Consider the following 20,610-nt stretch of genomic DNA (forward strand, 5'->3'; position numbering starts at 1 on the left):
CAATTCAGTATGTAAGTTTGTTCCTCTATCATCTCGCGGGAATGCCATAGTATGTGCCTCTGGCATCTCGCGAGAATTCTATTTGCCATAACGGAAGCATCATCAGACCTCCACAGTGCAGAGTTTATTGCCGATTATCGCCGTACCTGGTGGTTTTGTTTCATTATATGTGTCCTTCAGACTAAAGTGAGCGCACAATTTATTGAATTTAAAGCGAGACAGTGTGATATAACACATGTTTAATGGCGTAGCATGGTATTCCAGTCATGGAAAAGAGGACTTACAAACTTTGTTTTGTCTGAGTTTGCAGGTGATGTTGTGAGCTCTCTGCTGCCATGAGTATTCTGTTTTCCTGTCAGGATCCAGCCACATGGAGGAGTGTGTATGATGCATACTGGGATGTAGTGGAGGCCAAGGCCAAAGTCAAGAAACCTGGGAAGCTGCTAAACCTTGAGAAGTGGTAAATTCCTTTACATTCCTTTTAAATCACTCAGTTTCACTTAATAAGGGAGAAATGTAGATACTCTGTAGTAAATCTCCCTGGTCTTCAGCCTGTAGTGTAACCAATCAGATAGGGTTATGGGCGGGACATTGAGTGAGACCACAGAATAGGGATGAACAATTAATCGAAATGTTAAATGATAAAGTTTAAAAAATCTGGAAAACACTGGTAAGTGTTACAATGGGTTTTACAGTGTATGTTTTTTATGAGTATAGGTATTTTTTTTAAAAGTATATAAATGGTCATACTTTAGATTTAGATTTCTGGGGCCAATACTGATATTGTGGAGTAAAAAAATTCCATTATTGATACATTGGCTGATAATCTTCACACATAATATAATATACAGTATATAGAACATATACATAAACATTTTTTTTTTTTGCAATGATCTCTTGAATGTGGTTATCAAACACTAAATAGAGGCAGGATGTTTTTTGATTGTCCAAGATAATATCAAGTTGCATTAGTCTTAGGAAAAAAAAGTTTTATATTGTCTAGTACTGATATAGCTGTGACTGGCCAATAATAGAGGCCAACCAACATATTGGTTGCGCTATAATAAATATTATATCAAATGTATTAAATGAATTGAGTTAAGTTGACCTTGCATTGAGTATATATATCAAAGGTAGCTGATCCTAATCTGTCTGTGGTCAGGTACCAGGAGGAGCTGCCCACACTCATTTCAAGTCGACCTGACAAACACATCACTCACTCAGAGTTGGTGAAACTGATGGAATGGAAGCTCACTGTAAGTAATACTAAATCAGAATAGTCCCAAGCAACTTCACACACCCACATAAAAGATGCTGTAAATTCTCAGTCTAACGTACAGTATATCTACGAGGAGGCGCTGACAGTGTACCAGCAGCACTCAGTATATCAGCTATGTCCTTGAGTGGCCCCGTGTGCTTTTCTGCAGAGAGGGAAGTTCAGGCCGAGGCTGCAGCAGCTGGCGGCTTCCAACAGTGAGGACACTGTGGAGAAATGTTCCAGAAAGGCCTTCAGCCTCCTGCCTGATGTGCAGGCAGCGATCGCAGAGCTCAGCTCCCTGAAAGGAGTCGGCCCAGCCACCGCTTCAGGTAAGCACAGTGTTGGCATATAGGCAAATAGATCAAAGCATAAGAATTCATACTGGTAAAACATATGTGTGATCCTCTTAAAGCACAATATGATAAAAAGTGTGGTAAACTTTGGTATGGTAAAGTGTGCAGTCCTTACATTAGAGGACTGAGCTGCTAGGACCCCCTGCTCTCTGTTTAAATATTTTTTTATTCACTTGATGGCTGCATTCAGCTTAGTTTGGGGCTGACTGTGCATTTTGCTCCAGCTGTGTTGGCGGCAGGGGCTCCAGAACAGACTGCGTTCATGTCTGATGAAGCCATGGAGAGTGTACCAGGACTGAAGCCCATCCAATACACAGCCAAGCACTATGCTCTCTACCTGGAAAAAATGGTGAAGAGGACGGAGGAACTAAACAAAGGTGAGCTAATCATGGGGAAATGAGGGTGGGTACAAGCAGCAGGGCCACTGCTGAGGACTTATAGCCTCCAAACATGGGTTGAATGCTCTGCCAACTGAGCTGCCAGGGTGCCCTTCTTTTATTTTTATAATGAATTTAAATCACTTTGTAGGATTCTGTTTTTATTCAGACATTAAAAGCTTTTTTTTTTATCAGACAGCAGCAGATGCTGGTGGGAATGTGGGAAACAGGAAGCCAACCACTTGCATCTTTTACTTTTGGCCAGTGTTAAAAAAAGTTTTGGGAGGCTTGGGAGTTTTGGGGTTCAGGCAAAACGATTTTTCATTTAAAGAAGTCACTACAACCATCCAATATTGTAGCAGGTATTATTGCATCAGAAATGGAGGAAGGAAGGAGATAAATATTTGTATTTAATAATACGCATACCTGCATTAAAACGAATTACACAGAATTGGATGGATGTTAGATCACCATCTATTAACACATGGAAAAAAAAAGGAAAAAAACAGTTGAAAAGATTCAAGAAATGGAAAGAATAACTTATAGGTTGAGAAAAGGAGAAAATGAACCCCTTTCCCCTTCTTTCTTCTTTTTATTCTCTTATCTTAATTTCATTTTCTTTATTCGTACTGTAGTCAAAGTGTATAAATGAAATAAGTGATATATAGCTTGCGATAAAGTAAAAAAAAAAAAAGTATGTTTTTCTGTTGATCAGTGTTAGAAAAAACACACACACACACACACACACACACACACACACACACACACACACACACACTAAACCTTTGATTCTGATGACTGGCCTCCTCCCCTCTCATCCACAGTGGATCCCCAGCAGGCCTGGACGCCCCACAGGTTGGAGTTGTGTTTGTGGGCGATGACCATAGCCAAACAGCAGCAGCTCCCACTTCTAAAGGCTGTTGATGTGAAGGCCAGCAGTGTGGCAGAGAAGAGCTCAGATGCTGATATTGACCAGAGACCAACAAAGAAACTTAAAACAAAATAAAAAAAAAATAGAACTATTGCAGTATTTTTCTATATTAAAATGCTTTTTTGCTTTTTTGTATTTTTCCAAAAATATATTTTCAAAATGTTTCCAAAATAAAAGGCTTTACATGAAATGATGAGTAAAAGCCTCCGACCACATTTTAAATATCAGTTATGATTTACATGTGTGATTAGGTTTGATCTGATGATTCAGTTTATGTAGTTAAGTCATTCAGCTGTAAGCTAAAAGCCCTCAAACGTTTTCTTCAAGGAGTCCAAATCCAGATTGAGTAGCAACTATGATCAGGGCTGCAACTAGTAATTATCCTCATTATCAAAAAAATCTGATTATATCCTTGATTACTTGAGTAGATATTTAATCATAAGGCTTATAAGACATCAGCAGTGAACAGTGACCATCACACTCATACAGAAGTGTATTGTTGCCACGTCAGGAAAAAGAAAAACAGATCAGTATCATGTCATAACTTGAAAAGTTGATTGTGAAAAAAAATGTTTTTTACATTAGAACAAAATATTTTCATTGCATAACAAGACATTTTCAGATTATTACAGCATACAAACTTATTATGTCACAACATGAAACTGTCTTGTTATAACAATAAACTATTTATTTTGCTGTAGTGTGAAAAGTTTAATGTTCTTATGTGAGAACTTACATTATGTGATATTATAATGTTATGAAATAAAACACTTTATGTTATAACAATCATGAAACATGAATGTTTCACATTACAACACAATAAATAGCATATTGTTATGACTAGAAAAGTTTCTTTTTATACTGATAACTTTGTTGTAGTAATGTAAAAAATATCTTCATTTTATTATCTTATATAATTTTGCCATAAGAATTCCTGAGTTATGGCTAAAAATAGGTTTATTGAGGTCACCATGACCTTTATCTTTGACCTCTGAGCATCAAAATCTGATCATACAAATCAGTCCAAGATATAATTTGTACAAAGTTTGAAGAAATTCACTCAAGGCGTTCTTGAAATATTGTGTTCACAAGATTGGGATGAGCTGAAAACATAATGCCTGTGGCGACGACTGTCACCGGCATCGAGCCATAAAAAAAGTTTTTCAAGGCTTTTCCAAACTTCTGAATCACAGAGGTCCTTCAGCATACAGTCATGAATGTGCACAAAATAAAATAGGCTGATCAGTCCAGTGCTATAGGAAATTAGTTCAAGTAAGGCTGCGTGTCCACTGATCACGCACGCACACGTACACATGAGAGATCGCATGATCCCCTGGCAGGGATAAAAATGCGATTATTCATTGCTGCTTGATGATTTTGTGCTTAAACACATTACAAAAAGCAGTAGGATGTTGCCACAGTATTGTTCTTTATTTATATTGTTTCTAAATTAAAGCAAAGTACAATGAACAGTACAAAATAAAACAAAATATATTCATATATATACAATATAAAATGGTTCCGTTCAGAACATTTAAAAAGTACAATAGATTGTGAAATAATTAATGAGGACTTTGATATAAATTATCCATTTGTAAATTTAGTTTTCCTTTAGTTTCCTCATGACCGAGAGAAAAATAGCTTCTTCTGCTTTTTCTTTTTGTAAACGCTGTGTTGGTACAACCTCTTGTCTGGTCAGAGAGATTGAACCTCGTAAGCTTGGCACCATTTTTTATCAATACAAGTAAGCAGCTCAGGAAAAACTACCACAGCAGCACAGATATGACTTTTATATTTTAAACGTTGGAGGGAAACGACTGTGATTTGAATAAACCACCTGTAATATTTGCATGACCTTGTGTGGCTCAGGCAGGATTTGTGAACACGGAAAGAATCTGTACCAAAGCTAGAAACTGTGAAACCGAGACGTTAGCAAAGCACTCGAATATACCCTCTTCTCCAGAGAGAGACCCTGTATACTGTTACAAACTCTTTTTTTTTTAAACTTGTTTCTAGCTATGGTAGATGAAAATCAGTGTTAACTAATCCACTTGAAAACCAGAACGTTCCTCATTTAAACTTTTAATACTGTCGACTTTAAATTCTAAGCGTAATGGATATCTGAATAAATTGTTGATCTATGACAACCTGCAAGCATTGGGATTCACAGATGTTTTGTCTGCACTGTAGTTTTGTGTCCCAGCCAGTTTTACTGGCTAATAAACGCAAATTTAAAATCAGACCTTGTTTTTCACATCTTAACACATCAATTTCCAGGATAATGTGGGAATTAAAGCCAAATATCTGTACTTTTCGGGCCCATGAACCCCTAAGCCCGGATTTTAGGTTTCAACATCTTTAGTAAAATACAATGGTGGGGTTGCTCTAACAAGGATTAATTTTTAAACCCAGTTAAATCATGGTTTAACTTTAAATTATCTTGCACTAGTTTAAGATTAAGAAAGTTTAAATATACACCCCTTTAAACTTCAGTTTAGTTTTTACACTAGACCCAGATTAAATTTAATTTTGTTGCACCCAAACTCCTCCAATTTAAAATGTAATAAAGTATTAACTTTAAACTCACTGAGTAGGCTAACTACGCTAACTGACTTTTTAGCTTTGTAGAAAATGATGTAATGTTAAGCAACTTTTTACATAGCTAGCAAGCAATAAAACATTTTATTTTACTTTGTAGCTAGCTAGCAAACAAAATAACTTTTTTTAAAAATTGTTTAGGTAAGCAGCTGGCAAACAATATAGTACTTTTGTTTACTAGCTAGCAAACAATGTAGCATTATGTTTACCTTTCAGCTACCTAGCCAACAATGTAATGCTTTTTTTTTATTGTGCAGCAGAACTCTGCTTAATTTTAAATCTGGATTTACTCATTTTAAACCTAGACTTGCTAAATTCTAATTAGAACTAATCTTAGGTTAAATTAATCTTTGTTGGTGCAACCCAGTCTATGAGTTTAAATGTATGCACTGGTGAACATCCGATATTGTTGTTGTGAGTACAGTTCCAGCTCTGGAGCTACAGTAGCCTGCTTTACCTGCACAGTCCTGCAGTGAGACCATGTATATCTCTAAGTAGCAATAAACACTAAGAAAAGGCAACCTGGCCGGCTTGTTGGCAAGCAGCAGTTCAGAGAAGCTACTGGATATATTAACAACCTCAGTTGTTTGCACTGCGGCTTCTTTCTCTTATGGATCCTGTGCACGATCATGTAGAATACACCATATAGCTAAGAGCAAAGCAGCCTGTCTGCCCGGTGCTCAGTTTTGGGCTCATATACTATAACAAGGCATTGGGCATAACAGCACAATGGATTGGCATAGGGAGGTAAAAAAGCATCAAAGAATGTTTATGGCAGTAGAGGATATGGCACATGCCAACATGTCAGTAAACTACATTAAAATAAGTGCAAAAACAAAAAGCCCACTTATGACAAAATACATGAAATATGACACATGAAACAGCAGTCAGAGAAATGTCAAGTATGCTGCATTTTTGAATCAGACGAGCACAGAAATCAACATCAACCATGTATGATTGAGACTGAATGCCATCCCTCATCCGCGCTTTCCTTCTACCGTTGAAACAAATGTGTCACTCCAAGACGGCAATTAAATTAACATCATGCGGCCTGTCAGATCCACTTATTAAGGGAAGATATCCTGTTTACAGCCTGGCTTTTGGGCTCTGATGTATCCTCGCAACAGCCATGCATCATCCTGACACTGAGGGTGTTGTGACATGAGCATGGAGAAGCACTGCTGCTGCTGCTGCTGCTGCTGCTTTACAGCCCTGCTGAGGTTTCGTGAAATGGGCCAGCGCTGTCTGTTTTTTTCTACCGTCCCTCCCCAAACCAAACCCGACACTTATATGCCATCAGCCAGAGGATGTGAGTCAGGCCTCCGTCACTCCTCTCCTTTAAGACGAGCTGCTGTCTGAGTATAGGTGGGGCCTTTTATCAGACAGGGAGATGACTTTTTAGAAGGTGTGTTGGTGCTGTGGTCGGCTCAGGCTCAGCGCCAGGAGATTTGGCTTACACAAAAGTAATAAACTACTCCTGAAAACTTTCCCCTCCACCACCTGGTTGTTTCAGACACTTCTCTTGCTATCGTCCGCTTTTTATTCAGAATATAACAAAATAACAAGTGATCACGGGACATTTCACTTTGTATGAGAAGAACTCAAGCAAACATAATTTTTTGTGAGTTTTACGGGCATCAAGAATTCACAAGCCTTCGATTTTAGTCCTGCATGTACTTCCGGGAGGGGTAATATTCACAGTTAATGTGTTCTACAAAAACATAGCCATTTACTAGCCCTTTTACAACCCTTCTGGGTTCCTATGAATCTTAAGTTAAAGAGGCACATTAACCTCCTCTCAGGCATCCTTTTTATCTTCATTATAGGCTAACCGGGTATGTATGCATTATTCATCAATGTATCTTTGCTATCCCAAGCCATAATATTTCCCAGTATACACAAGAGTTTCCATCAAGGATCCATTACTACCACATATTGGCTGATCTTTTCGTTTTTTTCTCTTTATGTATCTGAAAATGGCTTATTCTGGCTATTTCACACGGATTCCCTCATTTAACACGGAGTCTTGTCTGTTACTACTGACAGTTTCATGTGGAAGCAAATGCTGAGGACTGTATTTATGACCAACTATCAAAATTGGCAAATGCATAAAAAATTGTTTTTCCCAGGCAGCCAGTGGACATTCAAATGAATTATTGATCGAGAGACTGAAAAATGGAACGTAGCATGAGTAAATGTAATTGCTATCCTCGCCTCAGCTTTCCAAAAAAGTTTGAACCACTCTGCGGATAATATATGACAGACACCCTGTCCATAATTTTGTTATTTGCAAAAAAAAGAACTGCAGGGGACAGTTTGGAGATGTGGGCACTTTGCAAAAAAACGACGCTGCATCCGCTAAAAACAAGTTGGCGAACAAGCTGTAAAAAATGAGTCTAGCTACATGAAAATATCTCAAAACAGTCCAGAGTTTCACAGGCTTATACTTTTGCACAGTTTGTCTTCTTTCACCTCACCTGTTGAGTATTCACAATGCAGAAATTATGTTTAATCACACAACAAAAGAAAATAAAGTTTCACTGGAGCTACCAGCCAGCAGGTTTCAAACCAGCAAACGCACCCCCCCCCCCCCCCTTGCTTTTGCCCTCTCAAATTAGTTCTTTCTATGGCTTATTTTGTAAAGCACTAAAGATTTATAAAATCAAGTGAGCTCGAGTCGTCGGTGGTCATCTAACAAACCAGGGGATTCTGCCTCATAGACTATTTTTCAGAGGATCGAAGCCATACAGGAGTTATCAGAAGAACAACAATCATAGCATTAATTTTGCACCATTTGAAACTTTTTCTCTTTTCCTCTTCAAAGAGGAAAAAAATACAAATAAATATACTCTTGGTTATGAACATACAATATACACATCCACTATCAAATGAAAAACGGGGACAACTTAATAACACTCTTTTTTTTCTTTATAGGTACATTCCTTTACAAAAGTATACAGTCCCTAAGAATGAGAAACTGAGGTATAGACTGGGCCTGACAGAGAGACCCCAATGCCCTCTGGGACACGAAGGTCAGAGGTCAGGTGATGACACATCCGCGCCCTCCCCAGTTCAGTCAGTCAGAGCGAGAACAGGCAGAGGCCAATATGTGTGTGTGCGTGTATATGTGTGTGTTTTTGTGGTTTCTTCTCTTTGTTTTGTCCACGTTGACCTACAGAATCAGGCAGTGGCTGCTCTCAAAGACAAAGAGGAGAAATGTGGTGTGTGTGTGTGTGTGTGTTGTGTGTTTGTTTGTGTCCTTGTCTCGCCGAGAGCCACAGAGCATGACATGGCATATTTTACACGGTGCGCCTAGCAAGTTGGTGGTTATCGTTTGACAACAGGAGGAGTTCACTCGCTTAAGTGATGACCATCCAGGAAACTTCAGCTTGAGCATTTTCTCATAAACTTATTTTTCTTTGCTCTCCTGTCACGCGGTCACTTTCGTTTCCCGTCTTCACGTCTTGTCCATGTTGTGTGAACTATGTTTCTGTATCCACAGTGTAGGTTTAATGTCATGGAAATAATACAGGAAAAAAAACTGATGTTGTCTTATTTTTAAAAACTCTGTGAAATGAAAATGACTGAATATTTGCCTGGCATTTAAAACTTCCTCCTCCATTCTTCTTGCAGCTGCTCTGGGAAAGGGTTTCTTATTCCATTTGCATTCAGTGGCAAACAGTTTTGACAAATGTTTTATCATCTACTTAGCAGCTCAATTTGAAGAAAATGTTATCTCGGGCATCTGTTAGTATGCCAGCAATTTTGCACAAACCCAGAGTGACCCCTTTGAGTTACAGCAGGGCTGTGAATCAAAAAACCATAAATTTTTTAAATTGCTGCCCCCAGAAATAAACGTGCTCTTCCTGAAACTCTTCTTTAAATCGTCTCCTGCAGCTCTGATTTGTGGCACAGCCAAAGGACTCCGATTCAGGCGTCTATCCTGCTCAAGTGCCTTTAAGCAAAACACTGAAACCCTCTTACTTTAAGGGGAGCTGCTGATATCTGAACTTTATGAAAGACAGAGCATTTCTCTTAGTGCCGTTGCTGCTACAGAACACACTCCAACTGTTTTCCTCCCTTTAATTCCCTTTCTCCAGAGGCACCCGTCATGAACTCAGATTGTTCTTTACATGTATGAAAGATGCACTCAAAAGAAACAACTGATGAAACAGCTTTTCAAAAAAAAACCTCAGACAAAAGAGCACAATGGCTAAATGCTCACTGAAAGGTTAGTGCTGGTAATGTAGATGAGATTTCAACATATATATAAAAAGATATAATGCTCCTCAAAGTGGATCTGAGGAGCTTTCACCTGTACTTGTTGCTACTGTAATCCCTCTTTAATAAAAGAGACATATTTTCTTTGATTTGCAAAGTATCTGTAAAAAAGGATTCTTGGTCGATTTGTAGTTTTGAATGATTTCATATCATTTCATTTGGGTCTAACTTGAGAGGGGATGGGAAAGTTAACTATGGTCAAAGAGGAGCCTTTGTTTGGATCAGGGTTGGAGTCAGTGTGTATGTGTGGGGGGAGGCGGGGGGCCTTCATCAGGGAGGAGGCGGTATCTGCACCCCCAGGAGCTCGTATGCAAAGATGTTCCAGAAGATGGCGAAGAGGAGGAAAGTGATGAAGGAGAAGACGATGACCCACCAGGAGCACTGTTTCTGCAGACTCTCCTCATAGCTGCGCAAAATCAGCAGCCCCATGCTGATACCCACCACGGCCCCTGACAGGTGTGCCATGAAGCTGGGCTGGGGCCCCGAGGAGGGCAGCGGTGGTGAGAAGCGGAGCCAGACTGCACGACCCACCTCCGAACTCACTGTGTAGAAGAGCAGAGAGACTGGAGCTGTGAGGAAATCAGGCCAGACTGCTGTCCTGCTCTTCACGAGCAGCAACGGTGAGATGAATGAATGTTGTGTCTCATTGCCAAAACTCAAGTATTTCACAATGTGGGAATGAGACTCAACAGCCAACTACCTTTCTCCAGAACGTATCACTGCACCTTTAAGATTCAAGTATATTTCATAAACCTGAGTGACAAATCCCTGTCATAATAACATAAAATTCCATGTTTTCATGTTCAGCTGCTCTGCAACTTCAGTTGCCAAGTTTATTTGGCTTTCCCAATAACTTAAACATTCTCATTTAGAGTAATCCTTGTAAGAAAAGGAGTCATTTGTATGGCTCACTTTTTCCATGTATAAAGAACAGGGCCCAGGACAGCGTTTGACTTTCTGCCAAAGTCTGAAGATGAGCAATACAGTTTGTTGTAGTAAAGTGTTTTATCAAAGTCTACTTCTGCAGGCAAAGAAAGGTCGCAGGAGGATTTTAATGGATCTTTATTCTAAAAATTGCTTCCAAATGTTATTTTCTGTTGTTTGTTGCTGTTCTTCCAAAGATGAATAAATACTCTGTAAACCAGAGCAAATGTTAATTCAGTCTTCACAGTATCTCACACAAACAACGTGTCACATTTTATTTTGAAATGCTGTATTCCCTGTTTGTAAAACACAGAGGAGAAATATCACATCCCAGCAGAGAGAGCTGCTCTCTCAGTTCGGGGGCGGCAGGCTCGGGACAGATGGAGGGAACATATTGCTCACTAATGAAAGTCACAGTGTATTGGCCCTCGTGTGGAGAAAAAGGACAAGTAGTATGACTCAAAAAGCTCTGAAAACAAAGCAACATGTCCAGCCGTGGAGCCTCTCGCTCTGAGCAATTAACAGAGATAGCTTGAGTAGCAAATTTTCTGCTCGGTTTTAAGAGGCTTTTAAATCCAAACTCAAATGATAAACACTATACTGAACTATGAACAGGTGTGCAGATATTAAAGGGATAATTACGACTTTTTAAGTGGCGTTGTATGAGTTATATGTATGCGTTTGTAGAAGCAGGACTACATGTGTACAAATTTAAGTACTGTCCTACTGTGGACAGGGTCAACAGCAAAATGTATTTAAGCCACCTAAAAAGGTCAATTTAATTTAAGTGTACGCTATAATTAATATATTTTCACTGCTTTACCTTGTCATCGGAGAGTCTTTTCTGATGGGAGACCAGCAAAATCAGCTATTTTACCTCGCAGAACATGGCAGTTGCCGGGCTACTGCCTCACTCTGTTCATGCGTCTTATTTTGGTGTTTTAAAAGGTTAGTTCAGTACTAAAGCCACAAAATAACATAACTAATCAATTAAGGCAGCAGTAGACCAGCAACTTCCATGGTCCGCAAGGTAAAATTACTGATTTTCCTTAAAGAGTCTGGTTGTTTGGAGAGAGCAATATCTGTCTTATGTAACACCGGGTTCTGGTCGGAAAAGGTTGTCTGACAGCAAGGTAAAGCTGTGAAAATAATCTAAACATAGCACACACTTAAACTGATATTGATATTTTTAGCTGAACCTTTTTGTCAGTGGCTGATTTACATTTTGCTTAGCTTCCTACACCGGTACTCCTGCTGCTTCCTCAAACTTGGGATGTGTCAACCACCATCTACTATAGGTAATACACTGACTATTGATAAGTACCTCATATAACCCCCTCATAAAATCCCACCTATCTCTTTAAATGTGCCGAAAATGGAAGGTTGTAAACACTCCCTATTTAACTATAAATTCTACATAAATACCAACGGTGTGAACTAAAGTGCAGGGCTTTGAGAGCAAAGCTGGACAACTTACTGCAAACTAGCGCCAGGATCATGCGGAGAAGCTTGTATGGACATCGCATCCCGGCCCAGTTCTGCAACACAGAGCCAAAATGTCTCGTCAGCACAAACAATCACGACACCAAGGACCATCATACTCATGAGTGTATTAACAGTCTGTGGAAAAGCGCCTCAGTTTCTATCCTCTGGACATATTTAGGCCTGAAAGAAAGACAATCCATATCCTTATGAGAGAGGAGGCAGCACTTACACCACACACAGACGCACAGATTATACACCTGGCTGCTTCTCACTTACTGGTTCCAACCCAGTGGCACTCTATTAATTAGGGCTGAGATAATTTAACAGAAGGAGAGAATGGGCCAATAAATAGCCCTTTTGATTCTCCAGGGGGAGAAAGAACAATGGCCTCCTGACTTAGAATAACACATTTACTCTCCAGGATGAAAAAAACGTCCAAATCACATCCCTGCTTAAGTTCCCAGGCTGTGGGAATACGATCCAGGGCCAGTGTTTTCTCCTCTTCTCCCACAGCAGAAAAAGAAATGGTGAACGGCATGCAAAATTAAAGAGGGGAAAGTATAAATAAAACCTGCCGTGACCATACATTGAAGCGGCGCTGCTTGTAATGTCACAATATTTCTACAAATAAATGATTAATATCGTGGAGGGGGGAGGTCAAGGGCAGAGGAGGAGGTCTGAGGTGGGTGTGATGGTTGTTTCTTCACTGACTATCAGTTAGTACCTAATACAACCCCACTTCAAAATATCCAATCTATTTTTTTGTCTGTTGCAGATTTTTTTTTTAATCACACTGCTGACATTGAGACAGAGAATTGCTGAAGGGATCTGACGTGTGTGAGGCACAGAGGATCATTCAGAGACTCAAAGAAAGAGCGCCTGCTGTTTAGAAGACACAAATATGAAAAAGTAAGACCTCATTTTTCTTTATAAAAACAATAAAAAAAAAAAAGACGATTTGGGATATAAGTGAAAAAAGTTGAATTTGTGTGCTCCGTGGTTCCAAGATGTATTCTGACAGTTAAGCTGGAGCTGCATGACTTCTAGGGAGTCACGTCCACAGCCGCGCTGGAAACTTCACTGAACCTGAAAATGTCTGTTGAGCGAAACGGATGATGATGCTTGATGGCAGATGGCCGGGAATTTACTGGGTCGAGACCGGACAAGGTTTTCAAGATTTACTTTCAAAAACACAAACTAGAAACTCATCGGAGCAGAACTAAGACGTGCCTTGAAGGATTTCCCAACAACAAACAGGCACGGAGCGTAACAGACCAAATAAACTGTCTGTTAGCTGCTACGAGCACACAGTTACAGTTACAGAGTCTTTGCTTTGGGCCCGTCAGCGCACTTTGATTTCTATCCCTGCTGGCATCTCCACTGCCCACAGTGAACAGCGACATTAGTTAAAGTGATTCGTCAGATGTAACACCGCCTGGAGAGTTGAAGAGAACGTGGAAGGCATTTCACATGGAAACCTTCTGACAAAATACTGAGCAAAAAAAACTCTCAAGCAGCATCAAGAGAATTCACTGCTTGTTTTTTTTTTCAGTGGACGCAAATAAACACTGTCTTAATAATTAATGCATCTGAAACCACGGCTCACGTCAGATTCATGGATACAAATGATGAGAACAGTAAAAAAAAAATGTTATTTTCATTTCTTATTTTGTCTTTAGGGTACGGTACTCATCAACAATGTTCACCTGGAACTTCTCCCAAGAGGTCACATGAAATATTCAATGGCACTTTTATAAAAACTGCTGGGCTATAAAAATTATTTATCACATTGAGGGGATCCTATTGCAGCAGGGAAAACCTCCAACCAGGGTTACAAATTATAAGTATTTCCTTCATCGTTCATTGGGAATATTAACAATCAATTCATTGAGACGTTATGAAAAAAACATGAAAAATGTTCTCATACCAAACAATACCAAATACGTTTTTTCCCCCTCAGTCAAAGCTTTATACAATATACATACTGTATCTTGTCTGACAGCATTACATAGCCTATTAAACTTATAAAGATATAAAGGGCGACATATTAAACACATATACTTGAGTATCAGATAATATGCAGCGCGTGCTCATGTTATATATAGTTATATTTCATTTGGTTAAATTTTACTTGATTAATCTAATTGTTAATGACTGATTAATCAATCACTGATTCACTGCTATCATTCCTATTTCCATCTAACATTTAAAGCAAACCCCCACAAACTACCCAAAACAAATGAACAGTGACGCCCAAGACGTTGGCGTGAGTGTGAGGTGTCTCGGTCTCACGCCATGTGTACAGCTCTGACATTTCGTCTCTATTGAAAGCCGCTTTCAGACGTAACAATGGAGGCGATGATGATGGCAGTTACCATGACAACGTTGGCCAGATGCGCTGAGCACAGAGCGTAGACCCCCCCGGAGCCCCCCACCACTGGAGCGCGCATGTCGGTGATGGACACTGTCAGCGAGCCTGCAGAGAGACACGGAGAGAGAGAGAGAGAGAGAGAAACAGATTAGGAGTGTAGACGCAAGAGAGGGAGAGAGAACGCAATGCAGGGAGAAGAGAGAGAGTGTGTGTGTGTTGTTAGGTAGATAGAGAGCAAAGGACAGCATTTTAGAGCAGAGGGGGGAAAAACAAAGGGAGAGTCAGATTACTCATCACACAGCAGCACAAGTCACCTTCCTCTGAGCATTTTTTAAATATCTCTGAGTAAAAATCACCCTCTGTTCACAGGGACTGTGCTACATCAGCTAACCTTCACATGCCCTTTTATTTTACATCCACAACACATGGCGCACACACACTCAAACACACAAGTTCCTCGTTGTGCACGGTATTGCTGAGGCTTTCCCTGTGTGTGACCAGTCTGTTAAAATCCCAGCTGACTAATTGTATTAAACAGCTAAAAAAAAAAACTGCAAAAAGAATATTTCCTAATTGGATTTTCCTTCAATTAAAAAAAGTCCATCTCCAAATGATCTGTGATCAAAGTGAGGCCAGGAGAACACTTACTGAAGAGCAGAATTTCCAATTTGTGTGCTCTGAAGATGCTTTGTGTTATATTCATGAGCAAAAATGTAATTTGGGATATGAAGATATGGACAGACGCCAAATGTGCTGTTTAAAATAATGTCAGTTATAATGTGAACGGTACAGTGGAGGTCCTGGACGAACATTAAGTCATTGTAAAGTTATTGCAAACTTATATTATAACTGCATCCACCTGTAAATACTCAATACTGCTATATATGCAGTTAGTTGGTGTTGGAGTCTAGTTATTTACTTTTTCGGTTTGAACTTTCACCAGCCCTGCACACGGGTGTTTTCAGTCTCTGGCTAATGAGACCTCCAGGCTGAAGTTGGGTGGAGATGTGTTTCAAGTTACTATAAAACTAATAACAATAATAACCATGTAAAGTGTCCTGCCCTGACAGGTGCAACAAAACCATGAGGAGACACTGAGGGAGCTGTCAATCAAGTGCAGCATGTCGACGCCCACAGAGGTCTAATCAGGTAAAGTGAAAATACCTGTGTGGGTGGACCAACGCTATAAAAAGGGTCTTTAAACATCAATCTGTCGGAAAGATGCTGGAACACAATAAATAAGTATTAAATGTTAGGAAAGAAACATTTTGATGTCTATTAGTGAAGTTTTATTGGCAGTAACATTTCAAGTCTTTGATTGACATTGCTTGTATGATATTTGCTGTTAGAATAAAATGGTAAGAGTATTTAAATTTTTGGATACTAACTGCTAAAACAGTATGTTTATGTTACATATAATTATCATATCATGCATATTGATAAGTCTACCTGATACACAACATTTCTTGTGGCTGAATTACATTATGGTCTACAATATTAGCCTCTAGCGTACTAATTAACCTCCCATAAATGACTGCTGAGGCTATACATACGGTCTATGAAAATGCAAAAACATATTCTTCTCCATTCTTGGGATCCATCAGCTTCTGAAGTGTTTTCTGTGGGAAATGAGAATGTGTATGATGTGGACATCTGCTGTTCATAACATCTGTGTGAGTGAGACTGTTCCTTTCGATTGGAGAATGTGTTCCTCTTCCTCTACCGTACAAGAAGACGGAGGAGGAAGAAGACATATTTTATTTATCTCTCTTGGGGAAATGACATGTTTTCACTCGGTTGTTATTTACACACACACAGGCCTGAAACAGACACGCAAGCACAAACAGGACCTATACACACGCATCGGTGGTGAGACTGCCACATACATGTGTCAGGCACTCAGAGCAGTCAGGGGTCCGGCGCCTTGCTCAAGGTCATCTCGGCAACACCCAGGAGGACATTAACGGATATTTACTGTTGAACTCATCTTTCATCTTAACGTATTGATTGGCAAAAAGGTTGAATGTACAGTAAAAAAAAAATCAAAGTAAATATTTAGTTGACTCACAGGCATATATAGAAATATAAAGAAATGGACATGATTTGAAAAAAAAAGTTTGAAAATGTTAAGCCTTTAGAACACAATGTGTTGCTTTTTATTGAAAAATTGATATCCAACCTATTTACCCTTTCAGGAGTAAAATGAAAGATTGTACTTGTAAGTGTTGTCAAATAAATTGTGTCCACGATACATTAATAAATAATTGAAGGTCAGGAATTTTTATACAGTAAATAAGTTAATAAATAAATAAATAATTTGCATTAAGGTTAAAATGTATGTATTGAAATCTGTTGTGTAAAAGGTAAAATAATATAATTTACTGAAATGTTGCAAGCACATATGCTCTAGTTCATTGTTTAAATTGTACATTTATTGCCCGGAACCAATGTTTTCTTTGTGGCGCACCTACGGTTGAGTTTTTTGTGGGACTATATACAGCGCAAGGCGAACGCCTCACGAGGCCTTATCTGTTTCTCGTTCGATTCATGTTAACGTCTGAAGCTTAAGCAGACGTTGAAGAGACTTTAAGGAACTTAAAGTAACTTGAAAGGATTTTCATGGACCAAACCTCTCTCAACAACAAGCGGCCAACGAGGTACTTATTAAAACTGTAAATGTTCTTCATTTCATGTCGGTGCTGAGCGCCATGTTATATTTGTTTTTATTTTCATGTTCGTTGTGCCTTGTGGCTCATTTGGTTATTTGCACTGTTTCTTTACAATATAGTTCTCACGGCGTATGTGTGACGGCGAGAAGGAGAGGAGGTAGCAGAGACAAGCCCAAGCAATAAAACGCCCGTTTTTAAAGAACCGACCTGTGTCTGTATTGTTGTGGAGAGAGCTACAGTGAGAACTCGCCTGCTCGGCGCGGGTAGGAGAGACGACGAACCTGCAGCGGGGTAACAACGCGACGAGGATCCAGCGCACCTGATAAGAAGGCCCATAACGCACTGTTGCCATAGCGACTGCAAGCCACGGTGATAAGACTGTGTTAAAGCGCAAGTTTCAAGCTAAAGCCAAGAAGTGCTCCACCATATCCTTCAAGTTAAAGCGGTGTGAGAAGTGGTTCAACTTGGAAATTGCAAAGAAGAACTCAGCTCTATTCAGCTTGCATATTGTGCTTGGGGACAAATCTAGTGTGCTACTATTCATGGTTGTTACATGCTGAAGGGTAAAAGGGTATTACACCTGTTTAAATTTAATCCTACAAGCAAGTTAACAATTTTTTCATTGAGCTTGAAGCAAAGGACATCCTTTAAGTTGAAATTAAGTTTTACAAAGGTTTATGTTCATGAAAATAAGAGTTTAAAGGACCATTAAGTGAAATTTAAAGGGTCAGTCTACTGATGTGAAATCTTTTCTTGTGTAAAGTATAAGTGACTTAAAGCATTTTTAGACACATTTTCTTTGACATTTAAGGTTTATATTTGTTTATATGAAAGGTAGTTGAGTTTAAAGGGTCACTTAGGTGAATTTTAAAGGGTCACTCCATTGATGCAACAAACCTTTCTTACACCAAGGATAAGTGAAAAAACACATTCCTAAGTATATTTTCCATGCAACTGACATTTATAGTTGCTTTTGTGTTAAAGTAATTGCCAATTTCATTATTTCTGCTTTGAATTAAAGTCAAATTCAAACTCAGTGGTTATACAGTTACATAGCCATTCAAGTTAGCTTAAAATGTCCCACACAAGCACTGAGACTTGCCGAAAAAATGTCAAATCACATGCCCAACCCGAAGCTACAGACACTGAATCTGCAGAAGAGGTGAAAGGGCTACGAAGAAGTGAAAGAACACGGACCTTAACAGAGAAAGGGAAAGAACTTCAAGGAGAAAGGCTTAAGAGTGTACACCGTCGGTACAGAATCATCTATGAGAAATGGAGATATCATGCAAGAATAGGCAAGGAAATATTGACTGATGATGCCTCCGAGGACGAACTAAAGGAGTTGATAGGGAACATAGATAGCACCTGCTCTGATGTAAAGATAATTTATGAAGAGTTGCGTCAAATACAAACTCCTGAACCAGACCTGCGACGAAGAGTTGACTCATGCATATCGCTTACAGGATTCATCATTCGAAAGGCAGAAAGGCAACTTACAGGACATACAACAAGTGAAGAGGAAGAACCTTGGCCTGATGTTGGATCCATCTTGGACTCAACAGGTTCCTTGTCAAGATCACGGACCCATCAATCAAAACGTGGTTCAACCAGCTCCAGCATCTACTCAGTCAAAAGAAATGAGGCTGCAGCTGAAGCTGCCGCATCCAGGGAAGTTTTGGCAGTGCTAGATGACCAAGAAAGAGAAGCAATAGAGCTTCAAAGGCTAGAGGCTGAACATAAACAACAGCTAGCACAGTTCGAATCTGAGAACCTAGCCAGACAACAAGCAATGGAAGACAAGCGTAGAAAACTTGAACGTCTGGAAGAAGTGAAGAAGTTGAATGCTGCAAGAGCTCGAGTAAAAGTGTATGATCGAGTTGAAGAAAATCTTGAAATGAATGACTTGCTGGATGACAGTGAGCCAGCCGGAGAACCTCAAACTCAAGTTCTCCAAGCCTCAAGTCCCCCATTCATTCCCCAATCTCTCCCTGTCACAACCCAAGTTCTCCAAGCCTCAAGTCCCCCATTCATTCCCCAATCTCTCCCTGTCACAACCCAAGTTCTCCAAGCCTCAAGTCCCCCATTCACTCCTCAATCTGTCCCTGTCACAACCCAAGTTCTCCAAGCCCCAAGTCCCCCATTTGCTCCTCAATCCCTCCCAGCCACAACTCAAGCTTTCCAAGTCTCGAGTCCATCATTCATTCCTCAGTCTCTGCCAGTCACTACTCAAGTTCTCCAAGCCTCAAGCCCCCCATTCATTCCACAATCAACCCCAGTCACAAATCAAGCCCCCATTGCTTCAAGTCACTCATTCATTCTCCAACCTTTACCAGTTACAAGTCAAGGCCATGGCACCCAAGGTTTGCAACAGGTACCTCAAGCCCCACCAATTTCATTGCCCATACCTCAAGTGCAGAACAACTCTGATTTGGTCAGTGTGCTCGTTGAAGCTATAAGTGCCAATCGTCTCCCAACACCAGAGCCTGTGTTATTCACTGGAGATCCTTTGAAGTTCAAAGACTGGCGACTATCCTTCGAAACGTTAATAGACAGGAAAAACATCCCAAAGAATGAAAAACTATACTACCTTCGAAGGTACCTAGGTGGCGCTGCAAAGAAGGCCGTCGAAGGATTCTTCCTACTAGGCACCGAAGCAGCATATGACTCCGCCTGGCAACTGCTGGAAAAACGTTTCGGTGACCCATTCATAATAGGGAAGTCCTTCAGAGACAAGCTGAATGCATGGCCAAAAATAAGCTCCAAAGATGGATGTGAGCTAAGAGACTTTGTGGACTTTCTCAAGAGTTGTGAGGCAGCGATGCCCCACATTAAAGCATTGGAAGTTCTTAATGACTGCAATGAAAGTCAAAGGATTCTACTGAAATTGCCAGACTGGCTGGTATCCAGATGGAACCGCAAGGTGATGGAAACCAGACAAGCAAACATTGAATACCCACCATTCAAAGACTTTGTAAACTTCCTGTCAAGGGAAGCTGATCTTGCTTGTGATCCCATATCCTCGATACAAGCACTCAAGAGTGTGGAAAATGAAAAGCCAAAGCATCCAAGAAACCAAACTATTCAAGCGAAGACACTGTCCACAAGTGCAGCACAAGGCAGCATCCCATCATGTGTCTTCTGCAAAAGAACAGGACACGTGCTCGCCAAGTGCAGAAAGTTTGTTGAAAAAACAGTTCAAGATCGTGTCAAGTTTGTGCAGTCAGAGAAGCTTTGCTTTGGATGTTTAAAGACTGGTCATCACTCAAGGAAGTGTGATAATAAAAGCACATGTGAAAGGTGTCAGAAGCGACACCCAACATGTCTGCATGATGATAAGTTCAAAGAACATCAAAGATCAGC

General features: G+C 39.9%; 2 protein-coding genes across 3 annotated transcripts in view; one reads left to right on the forward strand and one right to left on the reverse strand.

Moving 5' to 3' along the window:
- Nucleotides 1-65: 65 nt before the first annotated feature.
- On the forward strand, nucleotides 66-3,233 carry LOC146311865 (uncharacterized). The gene is made up of 6 exons (XM_084740717.1): nucleotides 66-186; nucleotides 311-460; nucleotides 1,163-1,256; nucleotides 1,428-1,587; nucleotides 1,836-1,988; nucleotides 2,813-3,233. Exons 2-6 carry the CDS (start codon nucleotides 336-338, stop codon nucleotides 2,992-2,994), a joined length of 714 nt encoding a protein of 237 aa, XP_084596843.1. The 5' UTR covers nucleotides 66-186; nucleotides 311-335; the 3' UTR covers nucleotides 2,995-3,233.
- Nucleotides 3,234-9,261: 6,028 nt separating this feature from the next.
- Nucleotides 9,262-20,610, reverse strand: part of rhbdl1 (rhomboid, veinlet-like 1 (Drosophila)) — a 63,207-nt gene continuing 51,858 nt past the window's right edge. For both annotated transcript variants that reach the window (XM_084741308.1, XM_084741309.1), the window contains exons 6-8: nucleotides 14,583-14,683; nucleotides 12,200-12,260; nucleotides 9,262-10,340 (exon numbers count right to left, since the gene is read on the reverse strand). In XM_084741308.1, the coding sequence (XP_084597434.1) occupies nucleotides 10,069-10,340; nucleotides 12,200-12,260; nucleotides 14,583-14,683 (434 nt within the window). In that variant the 3' untranslated portion in view covers nucleotides 9,262-10,068. The remainder of the gene's footprint in view (nucleotides 10,341-12,199; nucleotides 12,261-14,582; nucleotides 14,684-20,610) is intronic.

This window comes from Lutjanus erythropterus, chromosome 17 (genome assembly GCF_056507025.1).
Source record: "Lutjanus erythropterus isolate fLutEry1 chromosome 17, fLutEry1.hap2, whole genome shotgun sequence".
Classification (NCBI taxonomy): domain Eukaryota; kingdom Metazoa; phylum Chordata; class Actinopteri; order Lutjaniformes; family Lutjanidae; genus Lutjanus; species Lutjanus erythropterus.